The following is a 21,319-nucleotide window of genomic DNA, read 5'->3' as shown; positions in this document are numbered from 1 at the left end:
CAGAGAAGTGTTTCTGTAACAGAACTCAGAACTTCCTCTTTTTCTGCAAGACAGAAAAATCTTTGCAATTGTAATCATTTAATTGGCCCGGCCAATTCTCCTTCCTGCCATAGCTGTAATAACACACTCTATTATTCCCCAAGGCCTGTTTTGTTGAGCATGCGTGGATACACAGTCAGTGCTAAATTCATTATAACCCTGCTGTCCTGGCTTTCCCAGACTGCACTGATACAAACACAGGCATCTGATCCAAAATGTGGACTTTCTGGTAGGATCTCAGCCCTGAATATAGCCCAGCATTGATAAGCCAGCAGTGACAGCAGTATCTCTGCGCATCCTTGTGGCATGGATGCTGCCTAATCATGAAGGACCTAACACTTAACTGAGCAATGAACTTTGCACAGCTTGGTAAAGGAAGCAAAAAATCAATTGCTGGGCTGAGACCGTAGCTGAGTGTCCCAGCCAAAGATAATTGCATCTCAAAAAATTACAGACCTCACATGAGAGTTTATAGTGGAAAAATACTGGCAGGCCATTGTCTGCAGTGCTGCATTCACAATGCTACAATTATACTTTACCATAACGAGTGCAACTCTGAGGCCAGAAAGATGGCAGGAATACAGTATTTTTCTATGGAATATTTTTTCCCTCGTGGTTGTTTGGCTTGAAATCTGGAGTGCAAGCAGTAGTATTGCTGGCATCCTTTTTCTCACATTTTCACATTTTGGGGCTGATTTATATAAGAGCCTTAACTTGGTTCCTCCTTTTGGGTAAAAATGACTTCCTTTTTTCCACGCTTAAATAATTGTTCATGAAAGTAGGCATGCAAACACCTCCTGCTGCCTGATACTTAAAATCCTCCCCTTGCACCCACAGCAGCAAACCCTTGGGTGTTTTTTTTTCACTTGTTTCACATTAAGTCACCAGAGTTACGAGGTGAGGTCCCTGAAGTCTCCCTGAGACGTGTTTCTCCGGGTCTGGCTTGGCAGGAGACACATCCAACCCACATTGCCTGATAAAAGCACCACAGGACACCAGCTCCATGCCCACCAGGGACTCCCTCATTACATAGTTGTGGGAGGCGTCTGGCACTTTGACACTGGAGGAACAGTGGAAAAGTCTTTAGCAGAGACCAAAAAATTACTGAGTGTGCACTACAGCACTGTTTGATATACCCTGGTGTATCTATGTGTGGGATGGGCTTTGGAAGGAGAATGAAAATGTCTGAACTGCTGAAAATATGACTTCTGATAGGTCTAGAAGATGAGTTGGTAATCAGTCCTGGAGGCTGCTGAGTAGTGGGTGGTCATCCTTCCTGGATATCCCAACTCTAATGATCTCTGAAAAGGAAATGGGGTCAGAATCTCACTGGGAAAGTACTGGAACAAGAACACTGTTGTGAGAATCCAAGACTGTTCACCACTTTTTCTCAGTAGTACTTATGTAAGCAATACTCGTGATGTTCATGTGATTAGCTACAGGCAGAAGAAATACTCATACAAATAAGGGTTGGGATTCATGCCTAGCAGTGTGTCTAATCTGGCACTCTCTCTCCTTCAGCTGCACTAAGCAATTTTCAGCTGAGGACCTTCAATTTATATATCCAAAATACATTGATATCCTAGGGGAAAATTCTATGATAGCTTAAAAAGTCTTTCCTAGGACACAATTATTCATCAGGTTCTGTGCAGACCAAAGCAGGAGGATCCTCAGTGGAAATGACAGCATCAGGAGAGCTATAGATTAAATCCCATTTCTAAGAACCAATATTGTGTGGATTGTCTTAGAGCTGCGTGTTTCAACAGGATACATTGCCTTGCTAGTGATCTAAACACTGAGTTTCACTGAGTTAAGAGAACTAGAGATACCAGCCGCAGAAAGCAAATATAAACTCTTCTACCAACCTCACATTTTACCTCACATGCCTCTGGACACAATATTTGGGCCCTGAAAGTAACGTAACACAGAGAGCTTCCCTCCCTTCCATTTGCTTCCTGAGAATGCAGCACGTGGGTTTGAGCAAGATTTCACTTCCCCCTTCCATACATGAGCAAAGATCCCAGGGATCATCAGTTCTCCAAGGTTGTAATGACAGAGCAGAAATGTCAACAGTAAACAGCATCTTTCCTCAGTTTTTGATGATTGATCATCATCACTTGGCACATGGTTCACTGGGTCCCAAAGCTGGTCCAGGGGAGGGACTGAGAATGAAGACAGCAATTGAAATAACTCCAATTATTACAAGATCTCAGCTTGAGCCACTGTTTCTGCACCCCATAAAAGCCTGGCTCTCACAGATCTCCTCCCTCTGGGAGGGAGGCTTCATTTACTTTCTTGTTGTGAGAAAGATCTGAAGGATGTTTATGATTTGGATATGACTACTTGTAAGATCATAAGACCGTTCATAGTAAACTTGACTGAAGGCGCAGCTAGCTTTTGCTCCTGTGCCGGACCACTGACTGCCAACAAGGAAAGTGGTCAAGTACTGATGTCTAAGAAAGAGAAAGTGTGAAATAGGAACATGTTAATTTATCCTACAACTTTCATATCTCAGGGCTATTTTTCAGCTCAGGGAAGGCACCTTGAGGAATATATTGATTTTAGGTATACCTTAATGTCTCTGCTAGAATCTGAGGAGGGCAAGAGACTATCAGGCCTTTGGCAAGCAACCTATTGTTTCTTGGTGTATGAAGCTGAAAACAGGCCCCCTGTATGAAGAACACAGTGGTGAGAGGCATCAGAGACCTGATTTTTGTCACAGGACTACAAATACTGGGGCTGAGAATGCACACACACACACACACAACATCCGTTCTTCCCAAGAAACTTTCATCTTCACAAGTTGTTTTCAATCAGCTAAAAACATTGCACAGCGACAAACAAGCAACTTCAGATGACTCTGAAATCCCTTGGGGTTTCACTCCAACTTCCTGAACTGCTCTAAAATCCACACACTTATTAAGAAAGATGAGAGATTCTGGCTAAATCAGAAGCACAGCACAGCCAGCGTTCTCAATCTGGATTTATTTAAATGAAGGATTTCGAGGGTCTGAAGAGAAATATCTCCATTTTTTTCAAGAGACAGATTCATTTGGTACCACTGCACTGTTGAGAACCCAAGGTAGTTTGATCGCTCGCTCTTAGACCTTACTATATCCCTTTGACCAGGCCTGATGGGCAGAAACTGCTTTACATGTGCTCTGCCAAATCACTGCAGATCACAGCCACGCTCACCTAGAACTAGTCCCTAGTCACACTCTATACCTAGAACTTAATTTCCTAGAGCCCTCATCACAAAATCCTGTTGAATACTGTCAGACCACAGGGCCCACAGGTGGCATGTGGGCACATACCTTATTTCAGTGTTTGCCAGCTTCCAGAAGCAGTTGTTTAGTTAGACTTGGAATCTAGGAATATTCCAGAGAACTATTAAATAACCATAACCCTGAGTTGCCTTTAACTCAATTTACCAAGACTTTTATTCAATGCCATTTCATAACGCCTTCCCACAGGCAAACTTCACAGGCAAAGTCAGAGGGAATACACAGCTTCAGGTTATCTCAGTCCTTCTCAGTGACTCTTGCATGTGCTCTCTCCAGTCTCCCACCAGATCTTGTGGTCCCAGCTCCTCCTCTGTGCCGCAGTGCTCGTTGGACCCTCATGAGAACTGACTGCACTAACTAGTTCAGAAGAAAAACAGGTATATTTCTGCATGGTAAGTCTTTCACTGGGCTATGAGGTTGACTCAGCCATTAGGAGCCATGGAGAGAGAGAAATAAACATCAATTACTGAACGACATAAAGGACTGAAAAGGAAAACTAGAAATGGGAAAAGAGAACCCTTAGAAGCAGCAGACCATTAAATTAGAGCATCATCTCCTCTGAAATCACTGCCCAATTACTCTTTTCTCTACCTGTTTCCTTCTGCAGGCTTCAGTCCATGTCATATATGTTTAGCTCATAGAAAGATTCTCTCTTTTTCTGGCTGTTTATTATCACATATATTTTGAAAGATTATTTCATGGTTATTGTAATGAGCCTTTTACAATTAGGCTGAATGACAATGACCCATGCCTTCTTCCTACTATATTTTCCAGGAAGCAACACCTCAGGACTGAAAGGTAACGATCTATAAGAGCTGCCCAGTGAAGCTCTACATCAGTCCTCTCAGCCTTTTAAGACAGCCTTCAATTATTTTAACACTGCTGTTCTTCTCGGTGTTTATATAAATGTGCACCTATGAAAGCTCACAGAATTTCCTTTTAATGGTCACCTTTCTGTATTCAAATATGCTGAAATCTTCTGGGTAGTGGGCTGTATAATATTAAGAAGATTCCTCGCAATACGTGACCTCTCTTCAGATCACATTTCCATCAAGATGGAAAAATGTCCCTGAAACTAAACTAAATCTTGCCAAATATGAAAACTGTTTTCTCTAAACCAGAGAGACACTGAGGCTGTTGTGTGAAATAGTTCTGTTTATAATGGACAATACCATGTATTCTCTAAATTCATCCTTGTAATTGGCCCAGCTGTTGTAAATGGATCTTTCCAAAAACAAAGCAAACAAATCACGATATCAAACAAAACAACCAAAACAAGCTAAAATAAAACAGCTGGAAATAGACACCCAGCAGGGGGAATTTCAGCTCAGACTGGCAGTTAGCAACAATTGAAAATGAGAATAGAAAGCGCTGAGCAACATTTACACCAGCCTTGCTGCATGCTCTGTTATACCTCACTGCTACGGGTGTGATTTACCATGATACCAACATACTAATTTAATGAACTCTCCTCGCACAAAAAACCTCCCTCAAGAGACCATCTGTTCTGTAAAACACAGCAACAGTTTCACAACAGACAGTAGTTTAAGTAATAGCTGAGAGAAAACAATACCAAATATTTTTCATAATTGAAAATTCAGAGGAACCCTACAAGCAGTGTGTAATTATGAGAATCCAAATTTAGCCCAGACTTCAGTGAGAAGTATCACTGAATTAATAACTCCAACTGGGCATTGTCCTATAGGTGCCAAAAGACGCTGTAGTTGCTTATCTTCTGGAGTCACCTCCAGTAGGACTGCATGATTTTGCTCAGTTTATTCCAATGCTTATTCTGTTTATGTTGTCCTTTTCAAGTGCTGCAAGTCTCAGCATGTTTCATAAAGAAACCCAAGATTTCTGGACTTCAGCTTAATGAATCCTCTTTTGGTTTGTATTTTGAAGCCGTCCTGCCCTCAAGTGTCCTATGCTTGTTTTCCAACATTTGCTGTACCTTTTGTCTTCCTTCCCACTGACACTTGAGAGATAAGGAGAATGGTTCTATTTTCCACTGACTTGGACAGCTCACATGGAGTGGGTTTGTGTCACAATTAAACGCTAACAGAAAAAACAAATGGGACATTGGTAGTGGAAATTAAGTGTGTTAAAACCCTAATGAGAGTACTGATAGACTTTCCAGCAAACTCTTTGGAGCGGAAAACTCCCACACCTTTAAGCAAAGAAATCTAAAGGAAAAACAAGATTTTGGCAGGGATTTTCAAATGACCCCCACACAAGGCAGGTATCCAACTCACATTACATGGTATTGTGTGTCTCTCCCCGTGGCCACGCTTACATTCAGCTGGCTTGCAGCAACAATGAAAGAATGGGGAATGTCACAGCAGGCACCTCCAGCTGCTACTACATGTCCCAACTGATCCAGAACAGCTCATTTGAGAGAGAGCTAAAGTAGTAGCAAGGAAGATGAGAAAATACGTACAAAAATAGCCCATATTGGAATGGCTCCAACAAACAGTGCTGGAAGGTGAGAAGGGTAAAATGCTAGAATAACCATGTCAAGTGGCCTGATAAATCAGCTACGTGAGTAGGACTCAGCTGAGTCCTGGACAAACAAACAACATGAGCATCCTGTCTGCATGTCTGCCGGTGCAATTTCAAGCAGATATCCCTCGGTTCTGAAGACACAACACTGCAGGTCTGGGTAGAGACTTCTTTAAGCCACCCAAAGGAAAAGGATCTGGGGGTATCCATCAACAGCCAGCTGAACATGAGCCAGATATATGCCCAGGTAGTCAAGGAAGCCAATGGCATCCTAACTTGTATCAGAAACAGTATTGCCAGCAGAAGCAGGCAGGTGATTGCTCTTCTCCACTCAGCCCTGGTGAGGCTGCAGCTTGAGTACTGTGTTCAGTTTTGGGAGCCTCACCACAAGAAGGACATGGAGGCCATGGAGTGTGTCCAGAGAAGGACAGTAAAGCTGTAAGGGGTCTGGAGGACAAGTCTTATAGGGAGCAGCTGAGGGAACTGGGACTGTTCAGTCTGGAGAAGAGGAGGCTCAGGGGAGACCTTATCACTCCCTACAACTGCATGAAAGGAGGTTGGGGGAAAGGTGGGGGGGGGGGGGGGTGGCCTTTTCTGCCTGACAGGGACAGGATTAGAAGTAATGACCTCAAGCTGAACCAGGAGAGGTTCAGGTTGGATAACTGGAAAAATTTCTTCTCAGAAGGAGTGGTGAGGCACTAGCACAGGCTGCCCAGGGAGGTGCTGCAGTCACCATCCCTGGAGGTGTTCAGGAACTGTGTAGATGTAACAGGGAGGGACATGGTTAGTGGGCACAGTAGAGACGGGTTGATGGCTGGACTTGGTGATCTTATAGGTCTCATCCAATCTTAATGATTCGATGATTCATGGCTGAGAACAGAAGTGCTTTGGGCAATGAACTGAGGGTGAAAAGAGCTCTGCATGAGGGGCTGCAGGCAGAGCTGGGCCTGGCTCCTTCCATCTTGGTCATGGGTTTCAGAGTGGATCTGATGGGGTTTTCAGACTTAAAATTCTAAGTTAGACAACAGATCTACCCCAAGGCTGCCAGAGGAGCTTCCCGAGGCAGGGGACAACACTCCTTGAACCGAGGCCTGAAGCCGCACAGCCTCGCGGGGACCCTGCCCTGCCTCCCCGCTGCCGCCAAGCGCCTCAGAGCGGCGCTCCCCCCTCACGACGCCATGATGGCAGCACCAACCCGCCGCCCTCCTCGCTCCCCGCCCGCCGGCATGGCTCCGAGCACGGAGGGCGGGGCGGAGGGAGGTCGGAGGGCAGCGGGGCGGGGCGGCACGGCGGAAAGAGGTACGGCGGGAGGCGAGCGGGGTCGGGGGGAGCGATGGGTTTGTGCTGTAGCTGTATTCCTTCTGCTGGAGAGACACGGCTCTGCCTGCACTCAGCGGGGCCGGGGTGTGTTGTAGCTGGGGCTTGGGATGGGAGCACGCTGCGGGGACAGCCGGCGGCTGGGCACGGCCTGCCGAGGCCAACGAAGGGTGGTGGATCAGAGGGCAGCTCTGAGCCCGGCCCCTGACCTCGTTGTCAGTGCTGATGTCGTAGCGCGGCCTCCTTAAGCTCTGTAGTTCCTGAGAGGACTGCAGCTGTGCTGTGCAGGGGATTGTTGTAAGTCGCTCCTTCTAGTATTAAAGGCTTGACACCATTAGAGGCTTGCTCTCGTTCCTGCCCTCCCAGGCTGCCCTCTAGCCTGAGATGCACCACATACGACCAGGTTGAAGGAGCGCTAAGCCTTGCCCTGACCAGCCATAAGCACAGTGTAATAAACTCAGTGCTCAGCTAGTGCCCAGCTTACTGCTTGTATATGTCTATTTTGACTGGGAACAGCCAGAAGTGTGGTATGCCTCTGCTGAGGAGTAAGGGTGGGCCCCAGCTGGTGAAATGATGATGTGGCAGCTAATAAATGCACCTTTATCCTTTGAATTGCATTACACAGTAATAAAGCATGACTTCCAAGAATGTAATGTTATTTAGAACACTTTAAATAACATTTGGGTTTTTTTACCCAAGTCTTCAGCTGCAGTATGTTCTTTTCTCCACAGCTGGGACCATGGCTGTTGATTGGATTGGGTTTGCATATGCTGCTCTGTTGGCAGTTGGAGGCATTGTAGGATACACTCGTAAAGGTGAGTGCTGATATGTTGAGGTTGAGGAATCTGTTTTCTCTCTGCTATGCTCGGTGAAAAAGAAACGGTGAAAGGCATGTAACTTGTGCCATAGAGAACACGACTGCATCTTATATCCAGCCTGTGCTGCTACAAGATTTGCTTGGATCAGCTTATGCTTAAGTGGTCACTCCTTTCTGTTTATCCAACTGATGGGTTTGTTTTCAGGGCGAAAAGCTGCTCTTACTTCTGAGCCTCAATGTATTTTGTGCCATTTCATTTCCTTTAATTGTTCCTATGTTAAACACAATAGATTATCCTCAATTAAAACGTATTTTCTGCAGAAGCATCTGGGATTGATTTGGGGGTTTTCAGATGCATACCAGAGAGAGTACTTTTTATTTACCTCCTCTGACCTGGTGGTGAATTATGTCTGGCATTTTAACGCTCTTCGTTTTCACTCTAGCATAGGCAACTAAGCTTTAAATTGTCAAGTGCTTAAGGCACATTTTCCACATTCCTGAGCTGAGTAGAGCACCCCAGCAGAGGTCGCAGCTGTGCCGAGGACAGACAGAGCTCCCGGCTCACTATCCCAGTGTGAATATCCCAGCAGTGCAGCAGTCGTGTTCACCATGGCATTATCCATTATGATTCTTGGGATTCAGGATCACCGATTCCCTGCAGAGTGTGTGCATGCTTGCTCCTAAAGAAATGGCTTTATGTCTTTACTTTCTGAAAGTCTTCCCTCCTTCCACCCCTCCCCCCCATCTGCTCTTACTAACTATCCCATTTGCTTGTTTTCTTCTGTCTTTAGTAGCTGGTCAGTCCTTGTGGAAAAATGTGATTTATTTATTTTTATCAGTAATGATTTCTGTTTTCTTGCAGATTCTTGATTAAAAATGTTCAGTATAACAGGACTGGGATCTATATGTCTTCTGGGGTTCTGGATTCTTCCTTTGTAATCATTTTGGAATCAGATTAATCCAGATATTGCCTGCTGTGCTGATTCTGCACTTTTATCATATGGTACCAAGTCAAATGCCTATTCAGAAACCAAATGTACTGCTGAAACTCTGGACTTCATGAACCAGTTGTGTAATAGCACTGAAAGGAAATGTCCAATTAATTTAAAAAGACATGTTTTCATCCTCATTGCCATCTAGTTGTTTTAGGGTAGTTTGTTGTTGTTTTCATGTTTGGTTTTTTTTAGGTATTTATTAAATGTAATGTCAGTGATACCATGGCATCCAGTTTAGCCTTTATATATATGCATTGACACATAATGACTTTAATGTCTTTTTTCAGAGACTCCCGAGTGCTGTAAAATACAGTAAAAATGAATAGATAGTCCAGAAAGGTTACAAAAATGCTTCAGAATGTATGTGTAATAGAAAAAATAGCCCAGTTCAGGTTTGTTCTTCCCAAATTGCAGCCTTTGTTCTTCCTTATTGCAGCCTTTCAATACCTGAAGGGAACTTACACCCAGGAGGGGAGTAAACTCTTCAAAAGGGCTGACAATAGCAGGACACGGGGAAATGGTTTTAAGTTGAAAGAGGGAAGATTTAGGTTGGGTGTTAGGGGGAAGTTCTTCACTAGGAGAGTGGTTAGGCCCTGGAACAGGCTGCCCAGTGAGGTTGTGGGTGCCCCGTCCTTGGAGGTGTTCAAGACCAGGTGTTCAAATTACAAGTGTTAGTAGATCCTCATCCTCACCCTCTAACTGAACAGATGTTGCCAGTAATGCTATAAGAGAAAGACTAGGAGGGGTTACAGAAACGCTGCCTCTGTTCACACAGGGTGAGTTGGCTGCACAGTGGCAGATGCAGCTCTCTTCAGAATATTCAGATAATACTGAGTAGAGAAAGAGCTACTATGTAGATTGAGCATAAAGGCATTGTGTTGAAAGATAACACTTGAATATTTTCTTGCAGGTAGTAAAATTTCTTTAGCTGCTGGTCTTACCTTTGGTTCCGTGGCTGGTTATGGAGCTTACTGTGTAACACGTGATCCAAGAAATGTGAAGATATCATTGTGTAAGTGTTTTACTACAGTTTAAAACAACAACAGAACAAAAAAGACCTCACTGAAGTGCCTGTAAAAATCTTTCTTATTTTAAGCATCATCACAATTTGTTTTTTTCTTAGATTTTAGAATAGAATTTAACAGTTCAGCTTAGCTTGCAAAATTCAAGAGCTTACATGTGGAACTGTTGGCAGGATAAAGCAGCTCATTTACATGGAACCAACAGGTGTGTAACCACCTGGCAGTGCCTCTCTCTGTTGGATGGTTACGTAACAACGTACGTGTTGTGAAATCCAGCCGAGAAACATGGAAAAGTACTGGAATGAAATCATGAGAGACAGATTGGAATGTAGGTTGAGAATTAAAGGTGGTATAAGATAAAGACTTCCATGATGTTCAGTGTCCTTAGCTCTCAGTGAAACAAGTGGTTGATGTGATTTTCTTCACTGCCAAGAAAGACAGGGCTCAAACCGTGCAGTAACTCATCCTAGCAAGCTTGCCATGATACCCTCAGGAAAGCAAGGAACTACAGTTTCTATTTAAGGGATACATTGTTCACCTTATGTAACTGATTTGCAGTAAGAGTTACTGGAAACAGTGAGGGTGACGGAGCACTGGAACAGGCTGCCCAAGGAGGTGGTGGAGTCTCCTTCTCTGGAGATATTCAAGACCCGCCTGGACGCCTACCTGTGTGACATGGTGTAGGGAACCTGCTTTGGCAGGGGGGTTGGACTTGATGATCTCTGGAGGTCCCTTCCAACCCCTACAATTCTGTGATTCTGTGAAACTTCTGCCGCTGGTGATTTTAGTGCTGATGGCTTAAGCTGTGGTTTCATACACAGAGATAAATTTAAGTTGCATGCCATCCAGATTGTATCAGCACACAGTTACTTTTTCTGACCATAGAACTTATGGTAGAGCATTTTTTGTTGGCTTTATGTTTGAAATCAACTACAGCTGTAAAAATGTCTTCCATTTAATTAATAATAATAATAATGTAGCATTCACACCAACTGGGTTCTTTAGTAAAGGTCATCATAGTATATCTGAGCTGCTCCTGTGTGGCCTACAATTGGATATTCAGGTTTTGCAGCTGTGAACTTACTCAGATTACTGACATCTTTTTTGCACTGCAGACACATCCATGAGTGTATGTAAATTTGTAGTCATTCAATGTGAGATGCTGTTAAGAGGGTAACCCTTCTGAGCCATAGAAACTAGTAGGGTAAACTACAATGTAATAAGAGACAAATCTTCAATAGGTTAAGGAAGAAAGATCCTCTCATTGTGGTTTTATACAATATCTGTCACCTACTCAGGAGCCTCCTACAATAGTGTAGGTTAGTACAAGTCCTTATGTTTTGTAGCTTCTAATTAATTGTAAATATACTCGAGGCCCTAGACAAGACATGCTGTGGAGCAATCTGCTCTTCAGACATTCCTGAGAGGATCAAAGCTATGGGACCAGAAAATAAGAGCAAGGGATAGTGAAGCAAGCTGTTAAATGGGTGCACATGCTTAGCCAGGAGATTTTTGTTGGTAACTGCCAGAACTTGTCATATAATGTTGGAATGAGTTTAAAACTCATTTCTGACAGCTGTGAGCACAGCACGGACCACAGAAGCTGGGGGAGTTTAAACAGAGTTTGCTGGACAGTTTATGTGCTCCAGGAAAATAAAAAAGCAGAGTGATACAATGTAGCTGCTGTAGTGATACAGCCCAGCTGTCCCTGGCAGCCCCATCTCTGGCCTATTCTAGGAAGCATTTCAGGTGGTTTTTTTAACTCAACAATAGGTATCTTTGTAGTTTTATCTATTCTTGGTCTCACTAGCAGTCATTAGCCCGACTTGGAATCCCCAGGCCTGGCTGACCTGTTCATTGCTACCTATATTTTCAGGTAAAAGCTCCAGGAAGAAGATGCAGTTCCTTTCATGATGTTTGCTCTCTGTTGCTTATGCCTGTATTTGTGTTGCAGGCAAGGATGGCTCCCTTGCTGCAAATTAAAAGAACTTACAGCCACAGGGCAGGAGGTATTAGGCCATATCCTGGAGCAGAAATAAAGGACAACTTTCAAATCTAGTTTTTGAAGGCTTAACAAATATAGAGCTAGCACTCTCTAAAAGGAAAATTAAAAAGAAAAATGAAGTCCTGGTAATGAATTTTGGGAAAGCAAGAATGGTTTTACAGACCTATCTCTATGATCTAACGTTTCACTAAACTACATTCCATAGCAAAACGTATCAGTGACCATTGCTCATGCTCCGTATTGCTAAATAGTCCTCTGTGAAAGAAATAACATAAATGTATTGAATTGTTTTTTTACAGTTTCAGCTTTTCTTTTGACCGTTATAATGGGGATGAGGTTCAAGAGGTCCAAGAAACTAATGCCAGCTGGACTTGTAGCATGCCTGAGGTAAGCAGATATTGAGGATCTGAATGTAAAGCTTTCATTGATGTTCAAATAGTTGCTGATTCAAGCTAGTATCACTGGAGGTTACTGTCATCCAGCAGCTGCATGGCTTAAGTGACATCAGTTTGTTCCTGTTTCCATAGGACCAGCTTTTTGTCTCATTAGGCAGATACATAAACTGAGGACATACTTTGTCAGCAAAGAAAGGAGATATCTGAGATATCTGTGGTTAAACATTAATGCATGTTGATAAGGATTTTGGAAGAACCTGAGGAAAGTTTCAGTGCTCCCATACAGACATGCTTAAAGCCAGCCATCAGACTTAATACAACAGTCATCTTACACACACACACACCTTTGCCAAAAGCAATAAATCAGGGCTGAAAATGCAAAGTGTTCTGTTATGTCAATGGCAGAACAGTCTGCTTAGATTTCTGGTGGACACTGATCACAGAATCACAGATCTACAGATTGAAACGCTTTGCAAGATTTCTTACTAAACATTCTAGCATCAGGTATTTATGAATGTGCTGTTGTTTAATGATGATTTTCACTGTTTATGCACAATTATATTCATGGACTTTTTTCTGTTTTTTTTTTTTTCTACAGCCTTTTGATGATTTTGAGGCTTGTTTTTATGCTTCTATAGGAGAACGCAGCAACTCGAGAACTGAAGTATGACAGCCATGCCCACCTCACAGACAGGCAGGCTCTTCATACTTGAAAAACAAATTGGAACACAAGTCTTATTTTGCTTTTATCTTTTCTGTGTAAGATCAATACCTGTACCCTAACTACTGGCACTTGCCAGCTGGCATTTTGCAAGCTATTTATAAAAGCTAAAACAGTGTTTTGTTAACGATACGTTTTGATCTGCTTAAGCAATCTGCTTACTCGAGGGACCTTTACCACTCAGCTTGATAGCTATCAGAGGTGCTGAGCACACAGCATCACACTGTGGATCTCAGAGATGTGTTGTTTTGTAGCTTCTGTAATTAAGAAATCAATTCCAAGCATATTGTTAGTGACTAATGAACAAAGGCAGGTGCCTGCACTGTCTTATACAAAAACCCATCTTCCTTTTGAATACGTTTACAGTCTTCCGCTGTTTCTAAATATAGAACCTACTATCAGTGTTCAAATAAAACTTAAAATGTTTGAAGCTTCTCTCAGTTTTTTTATGCAGATTGAAGTGTCACTTTGTCAGGGGAAGTTGGATGAGCTGCTCTGTACTCATTACTGATTTAAAACAGACACTGTGCCATGTACAACTATTGTGGCACTAAGGGATGTGGTTTAGTGTGCCTTATGTCATAAATATACATACATATACATAACATGCATAAATAAATATAAATGTTATTATGATATTATAAAGGCTACCTGTTTCTGAGTGTATATCTGTCTCTGGTCTCATTGCTACACCAACCCATCAGCAGAATACCAAGCTTCTTTTGTTGGTCGGGGCTTAAGTGCAGAGTGTTGCAGTCTGCTCAAACATCGAAGGCATATCTGATCAAAATGACCAACTGCAAATAACAAAAACAAACCACCAGCCCCAGCTCCCACCTCGAGTCTTTAGCCAGCAAATGCTGCTACCAGTCACCAGCAGGTGTCACCAGGCTTATGTGCAAATCAGCTGCTACTCTATGGGCTTCAGTTTAGGACCTTGATAAGTGGAATGACAGCTGGACATGTAAGATGTGGTTCTTTCTATCCTGAATTAGACTTCAGTGCAAGTCAGGGGAACTGAACTGCCATGTACCATAATGACAAGCTTAGATAACCAGTGCTGTAGATGAGGTGAATCCTGCCTTGAGTGAGCTCTACAGAAAAGTTTAGGCAACCTAGAGCTGAAATGTGGACGCCCTCCGTCAGCTGCTTGCTAGCTCATATCCTAAATGCAATGGGATTCTGTATTGTTCAGTACCTCCAGAGCTGAGCCATCTTTGCATTCTCAGAATCACCCCATAGGCACAAGGACAGGCATCAAAGCCCAACTCTAACCTGAAAGCTTTTGTCTAGATGTCTGTGCAGCCCAAGCAAGTAATGTTCTTAGCAAGTCTACATCCACTTACAGAATGCAAAGGTGATGCCCTCTGTCGTTTTCTGCAAAAAAAAACACCATTCCATTTGTTTGGAATAGAGGCATAGCAACACAAATCTTCTTAAGTAAGTACTATGATGGGCAAACTGCTCTTCCAGTTCAAACTGCTATGTTTGAACACATATATGTGAACAGCGGTGATTCCCATCACGTGAGGGTTTACACTCTGAAACAGGCTTTATCTATCTAACAGTCCTTTGAAGCATCCGCAAACTCTTCTACTGAAAAGATAAGCAGTCAGCACAGTTCTCGTTCAAGCTGCTTGAGAAGTGACTGGAAAGGTAAAACAATCAAGTGGCATTCTCTTCACTGCAACAGTCCAGCCAGAAGCAAGGCAACAAGTAGCAGCAGACTAATTAGACACACATACTTTGATCTTTCAGTGATCAAAATCTCTTCTAAGAGGTTCATGTGAGGATTAAAACAGTCTCGTACTTTCAGCTACAAACTTACATAGACCATGAGATTTTATTTGTTATCTTTGTGAAAATACAGACAGCAAATAAATGCAGCAGGGGTACATGGAGTTTTGAGCAGGGAAAGTAAAAAATGAGTTCCCAAATGTAATGGAGTGGCTCTTCTGGGCTGCACTTAGTTAATAAAAAGGGAGGGAAGAAGCTTTGTTGGAAACTACAGCTGAAATGCTTTGCCAGGCATGTACTGCAATTAATGGCTAACCAAACAGCAAACATTAGTACATTTTACTTCATGTAACTGATGGTAGCAAGAACTCTTGGTAATAAAACACTACCTTCTGTAATCAGCAGGTCCAACAGCCTTTTAATCTAATCTAAATTGTCTTCCATCTCAAAGATTATAGGGCACAAACCACAGGATAGATCTACACAGTTTACACTTACTTAAAGAGGCACAGCGTAGGTAATACACTACAGGCATGTTATCTGCAGCAGCCACGTGATTAGATACTGAATATTTTCCTCACGTTAGCAATTGATTTCTCATCTGCTGGCGGCTTCCTCTGGCTGCCAGGCTGCAAGAATTTGTTGATTGTTGGGATGCTGCTCACTCTTCCTTTAAAAGCCTGTCAGAAGAAGTAAGAAAGCCAACGAAAGCAAGGAAATTATAAGGTGAAATAAAATAAACACAATCTGAATCCAAATACTAGAGATGTATTTGAGCTGAAAAGAACCGAGGGCAGGAGCATCTCAGTACAAAACACCACAGAAGACACTCAAGAAGAAACACTTCTGTATACAGTTGCTTCAAAATGTAATTTTGCTAGCAGAAGTAGGACAGGAACTGCAGGCACAGCAAGCCATAACCTCCTGTCCTGATGCCCAAAGCTGTGTTTGAAGACATGTTAGTAGCAGTGACAGATCCAAACTGCTAGAGTCAGTAAGTGAATTCCTGCCAGCTGAAAGCAACTGGGGGGCAGCAGAGCTAAAGGAAGGTGGCTGCAGGGGTGTTCAACTTGTTTTAGTCAACAGAAGATCAGAGAGCTGCTAGTGACTCAGTACAGCAGTTCAAAGTTTAAACATCAATGAGCTTTTAAAGCTGGGCAGTGAAATGTGTATGTTACGTTTCAAGCTGAGATCAGATGATCACTAACCTGTAGCACAGGGAACGCAGACAGTATATCAGACTTGAGTTCTTCTGTCATTAAAATGGCTTCCAGCAGGTGGATGTCTGCCCAGCTCAGCTTGTTGCCAACAAGATAATCCTGACCGTGGTCTTTTAAGGCCTACAAAATAAGAACAAATAAAGAAGTCATACAGTATGCAATGATTTTACCTAGATATTTCAGACACATTTCTACAGAAATAAACAGCAGAACAAATCCATGTGAGAACCCATAAAGATGATTCCTACTACAGTCCCACCAGCCAATATTAGCATTAAAAAGGCAGTGACTTCTGGGAGAGACAAATACCTGGTACCTTGTTGCAGCTGTTATTTCTTACGCTGCCAAAACAAGCTCCACAAAAACCTGACTGCTGAAAGCCATGTGGAAACTCTCACATGGAGCATCAGAACCAGACTACCTGCAGTGTTTTTGAATCACCATTTGCTGCTGATTGTTCAAAGTGATCATATCTGGAGATATTTTACTGCCAGGACTGCATGAGGCACAGACTGCAAACCCTGCCAAGCTGAATCAATAGACCAATTAAACAGCCAGTACAGAAAGAAAGTTATTAATTCTTCCGACAAAATTAGCTAAATAGGCTAAAAGTCATGCAAAGTTAATTTGCCCTTTGAATAGTCTTCAAGACAGTAAAGGTGCTCAGTACTGAGATCAGCCCAGTATTACTTCACAGCTTTCTTTTCCATTGCTGCACACTGGTTCCATCATACAGTCCCAGATTACCACCACCTGCCTTCAGGCTATGAGTATGGGGATGGGGCAGGAGGGCTGTGCCCTGCTTGGCTGCCTTTGTGGATTTCTGATGCTTCATCACTTACCTTTTCATAAACAGGAAAGTATCTGGTTGTAGCTCTTTCAATGATTAAGGCAATATTCTTTTCTTTCACATCAGCTGCTTGAAAAGGGAGAGCCATGATCATTCCCATCAGGTCTGTTGTTCCCTCCACATACATATCAATCCTGAAAGAAAAGCTTTAAATTAGCATTTTAAAACTCCTACTTTGGTTATTTTCCTGAAATACAGTACTTAAGAGATCACTGAGTAGGATTCACTGAGTTAGTGAATGTAGCCTAAAATATGGGTTCGCTTTCTTGTTCTTCCATTTTGATTCCAGCTCATAGTGTATGCAACAAGAAGAGTATAAAACAGAGTCCAACTGAAGTTCACATTGTTTTCACGGAATCACAGGGGTTGGAAAGGACCTCTAGAGATCGAGCCCAACCCACAAGCCCACGGTTTTCACTGATATCCTACTCACCTGTGTTGCAGGACAAAAATAAAGTCACATGTGCAAGCTACTATGGAAAATATAACCGTTTTGATGTCCAGTCATAAAAGAATCTAGGCAAAAAATGGCTGCCAACTAACAGTTAGAATCATAGAATGGCATGGGTTGGGAAGGACCTTAAAGCACACCCAGTTCCACCACCCCTTCAGCAAGCAGGGTTGCAACACACGTGAACACATCCAGGGATGGAACACCCACAGATTCACTGGGCAACCTGTTCCAGCACCTCAGCACTCTCACTGTGAACAATTTCTTCTTCATATCTAATTTAATCTACCTTTGTTTATTTTAAAGTCATTTCCTCTTGTCCTGTTACTACACTCCTCAATAGAGTCCTGCATCTTTTCCGTAGTCCCCCTTTGAGTACAAAAAATAAACATCCTTAGGCATTAAAACTACATTACTGTTCTGCAGTTACCCAGCAACATAATGCAATTCCACTCTGGTAGTTCAATGAAGCCTGAATGTGGCCAGAAAATTCTAATTATATTGATATCTAACAATCATCTCTTTGTGTCAAAGTCTGTTCAAACTGTCCTTGGATCTAAGGAGACAAAGCACAAGTAGATTGTGTGCAGCTTTACACACAGGCATTTCAGAGCAATATTCTTCTCACATACACTAAAAATACTGGAAGAGTGTAAGTAAGGACAGTATGTACTGCTACTGTACCAGGCTCTCTCTTTCAGGTCTTTCCCATAGAGATTGTATTTTGCTGCTATGTAGCAGAGGATGGCTCTGGTCTGCACCATCTTCATGCCATCGATTTCCACCATGGGCACTTGCTGGAACAGCAGGGATCCATCTGGGGAAGAAAATAAAGCAAACTATTCAAGCAGCAATTCGATTCTGAGAAACAGACTTGATAACATGTCATGATATTTCTAATGCTGAGTGATCTAAAGCTTCAACAAGGCAACCGGGTCTCTCAAATCTCTTTACAAGTCACATCATAACAGAGATCTTATAGAAATCTCCTCTCTCACTAATCAAGCCAGAAGAAGGACTCCTTTTGTTCTGTTGGTATGAACTTACATTCAGAGAACAGTCTACAAACTCACCATTGCGTAATTTCTCCAGGTCTTCCTTTTTTTCTATAAATTCTTCCTCAAACTGAAAAGACAGAAAACAACAATGTGTCACTCCAAAGGTAATGGAAAAGCAGAAGGGTGTCTGGAAGCCGGACTCCACCTCTCCCTATTACTTCCCATACTTCCCATTGCTGTGTTGACTTCCATTCTTCATCGCTTTTCCAGCAAATAACCCTGGACTACACCATCCCAACCCATCAGTAAATCTACAGTGCTTTACACTATAAAAAATCTTCTTCCATCATAAAGCTCTGCACTGTTCTGGTCTGTAGCAACAATTTAAGATCTCTATGTAACAAAGTATGTTTCAAATATGAACAAAATAATGCTTCTGTTTGCATATTAAATCAAAGAATACTTTAAATACAAGAGAGTGTGTTACTGAATGTAAGCATTCTGCAGCACAACATGTGATATTGTACATATCTCTCAATATAGAAGTACTTGGAAAACCTTCCCAAAACCAAATCCTTCTTTCAAACAGAGATTAATCTTATCGCTTTATAAAATTAAAAAGAATAAAATAAGGTACAAACTTCAACCCCAGCTGCTGCTAACAGCCACCGGATGGACTCCATCTTCCCCCTTCCTCTGGTATAGTGAAGCTTAGGTTTCCCCGCCATGATTTCAGAGCTCTTCTTTCCTAAGAAATTCAAGGAGATATCTTAAAGAGAGCTTAAAAAAATACACATAAAACATTCCGTTCCAAACTATTAAATACATCTGGATGAACATCAGAGTAAAAGCCCAATCAAGACCTAAATACTGGGCTTCGCCACAACCAAAGTTCCTGTGGATTTAATGGTGGAGAATATGCACCAGCTCAACACAGAATTATTACCAAATAACAGTAGTGCAATCTTTGCAGTGGGTGCTGGGTTTTGTGACAGCATCTAAGTCATATCATACTAGAAAACCTATTATTCAAAACTGACCACTTTGCAAGACTTGCAAGCCCAAGATCTCAGCATTATTTTTAGCTGTCTCATTATGAAGTTTGTTCTGAGCACAAGCTGAACCAAATCATATATTATTCATCACGTGGACTGACTTCAAGATCCATTCCAATGGAATGAACAGTTAAACTGTAACAGGGATGTGTATCTTATTGACTCTGAGAACACAACTTTAAGATACATGCCAAACAAATATGATCATGATCACCTCACCACTGGATAGATAAGGCCTGGACAACGCTCCCAGCATCAAGGACTGAAGTCAGGCCACCAGATAACCGCTCAGGTCCTTTCAAAGTTTCACTACCACCAGGTGCAGTCACATGCCATAGTACAAAAGTGGTGGATGAAATGAGCTTGACTGCTGCTGGAAACAAAGTTAACACTGGACTCTTCCACGAGTGAGTCCCAAAAGATAACAGCGGATTTAGTAAGAGGACAAACTCACAGACTGATAGCAGTGTTTCACCATCTGACAGTGTTTCATCATCAAGCCAAGGTTTTATCTGTTTTCTATGGGCACGTTTTATTTACTCTTCCATAGCCTTTACAGCACTCAATTAAGCCACAAAACGCACCTTTGATCATAATCTCAAAGGTGCCAGTGAAAACACAAAAATGAACAGCATAACAGTGAGAGTAGAAACTGTACCTCCAAACTTGTCTACTGAAGTTCTTTTTGATGGGCAGTATCTTCACCGTGCCCTATTAAGCAACAGACATTGCTTTGCAGGAGATCCACAGTGCCCCAGCCCAAACTACAGGTCTTCCAAAGCTCGGCTCAGCTGACACCTACCCTTGGCACTGCACAAAGGAGCGGGGGCTGTTAGCTGACAGTTGCTGAACATGAGCCAGCAGATTGCCCTGTCAAGAAGGCAGTCAAGAAAGCCAAGGGTATCCAGGCTTGTATCACAAACAGCATTACTATCTGGACTAGGGAAATGATTAGAGCAAACTGATAGGGAGGACTAGAGAGCCTCTCGTTCAACAAGAAAGACAACGAGGCCTGGGAGCATGACCAGGGAAAAGAAGCTTTGGGGCAGGAGAGGAAAAGCAGAGACCTTCCAGCAATGGCACTGCTGAGGGACCCAGCTCTGGGCTTTGGGATGAACACCTCCCGTGGTGGCACTGTGCTGGAGGGATACTGTTACTGCTCTGCAACACACGCTCCTTGGAAATGTCGACTTACATTTGAGTAGCAAACTTGGACCTTTCCTGAGCAGCACAGCTGGGCCTGAAATCACAAACCACCCACAGCTGCTGCCTTGGGCCTCAGCTGCACCCAGCAGTGACTGCTACAGCTGTGAGCACTGTCTTTTCGGTTCTCTTTCTTCTTTTGTGCGTGTGTGTGTTGTTCAAAATTCTATTACCGGCCCTCCATTAGGAAGCACATAAGCAAACTTATGGGCGTATATATAGACTGCTGCCTGAACTTAGACGCTTCTCCTCATCGCACACGGTCCGGCAGCACCACCGTCGCTCCCGGGACACTCAGAGCTCCGGGTCGGCCCGCGAGTTCCCGGCCCCAGCCCGGCGTGTCCCGAACCCAGCGCCGCTGCCGGGCGGTTCCCTCCCCATCCCCGACGGATCGCTCCCGCGGACGGAACCCCTGTTCGGGCCGCCCCCTCTGCTCTGCAGTGCTCTGCCCCAGCCCGACGCGCCTCCCGCACAGCCCGTACCGCCGCCGGAGTCGCTGATACCGTCGACCGCTCCCACTCCGTCGCAGTGCAGCTCCAGCCCCGCCCCCGGCGTCCCGTGTCGGATGTGGGCGGGCCGGGGGGGTCCGTGCTGCCGTGCGGGGCGGGGGTGGAGAGGTTGCCCGTGGGAAGCTGAGGCGGCCTTGGCCTGGTGGAGGAGCTGCTCGGCGATCTGCTCAGCGTCAGCGAGATATCAACATGGTTTTCATCT

General features: G+C 43.4%; 2 protein-coding genes across 8 annotated transcripts; one reads left to right on the top strand and one right to left on the bottom strand.

Moving 5' to 3' along the window:
- The first annotated feature begins 7,092 nt into the window (after nt 1-7,092).
- Nucleotides 7,093-13,739, top strand: TMEM14A (transmembrane protein 14A). Of its 4 annotated transcripts, none has more exons than XM_015859294.3 (5): nt 7,093-7,121; nt 7,871-7,954; nt 9,862-9,963; nt 12,278-12,365; nt 12,972-13,739. In XM_015859294.3, exons 2-5 carry the CDS (start codon nt 7,879-7,881, stop codon nt 13,009-13,011), a joined length of 306 nt encoding a protein of 101 aa, XP_015714780.2. In that variant the 5' UTR covers nt 7,093-7,121; nt 7,871-7,878; the 3' UTR covers nt 13,012-13,739. The 4 variants fall into 4 exon arrangements, with proteins under 4 accessions (XP_015714780.2, XP_085400017.1, XP_015714779.2 ...); XM_085543891.1 differs by having other exon boundaries at nt 7,093-7,159; XM_015859293.3 differs by having other exon boundaries at nt 7,093-7,226.
- Nucleotides 13,740-14,918: 1,179 nt separating this feature from the next.
- On the bottom strand, nt 14,919-21,137 carry LOC107312133 (glutathione S-transferase). Of its 4 annotated transcripts, none has more exons than XM_085543874.1 (8): nt 21,091-21,137; nt 20,064-20,215; nt 18,992-19,098; nt 18,426-18,477; nt 18,037-18,169; nt 16,894-17,035; nt 16,040-16,171; nt 14,919-15,511 (listed from the first exon to the last, which is right to left on the bottom strand). In XM_085543874.1, exons 3-8 carry the CDS (start codon nt 19,076-19,078, stop codon nt 15,389-15,391), a joined length of 669 nt encoding a protein of 222 aa, XP_085400000.1. In that variant the 5' UTR covers nt 19,079-19,098; nt 20,064-20,215; nt 21,091-21,137; the 3' UTR covers nt 14,919-15,388. The 4 variants fall into 4 exon arrangements, with proteins under 4 accessions (XP_085400000.1, XP_085399999.1, XP_015714776.2 ...); XM_085543873.1 differs by having other exon boundaries at nt 20,064-20,116; XM_015859290.3 differs by lacking the exon at nt 20,064-20,215.
- Nucleotides 21,138-21,319: the final 182 nt, after the last annotated feature.

This window comes from Coturnix japonica, chromosome 3 (assembly GCF_054131305.1).
Source record: "Coturnix japonica strain WE chromosome 3, WE-NBRP24, whole genome shotgun sequence".
Taxonomy (NCBI): domain Eukaryota; kingdom Metazoa; phylum Chordata; class Aves; order Galliformes; family Phasianidae; genus Coturnix; species Coturnix japonica.
The sequence above is the reverse complement of the archived record's forward strand: the minus strand, read 5'-3'. Positions and strand labels throughout refer to the sequence as shown.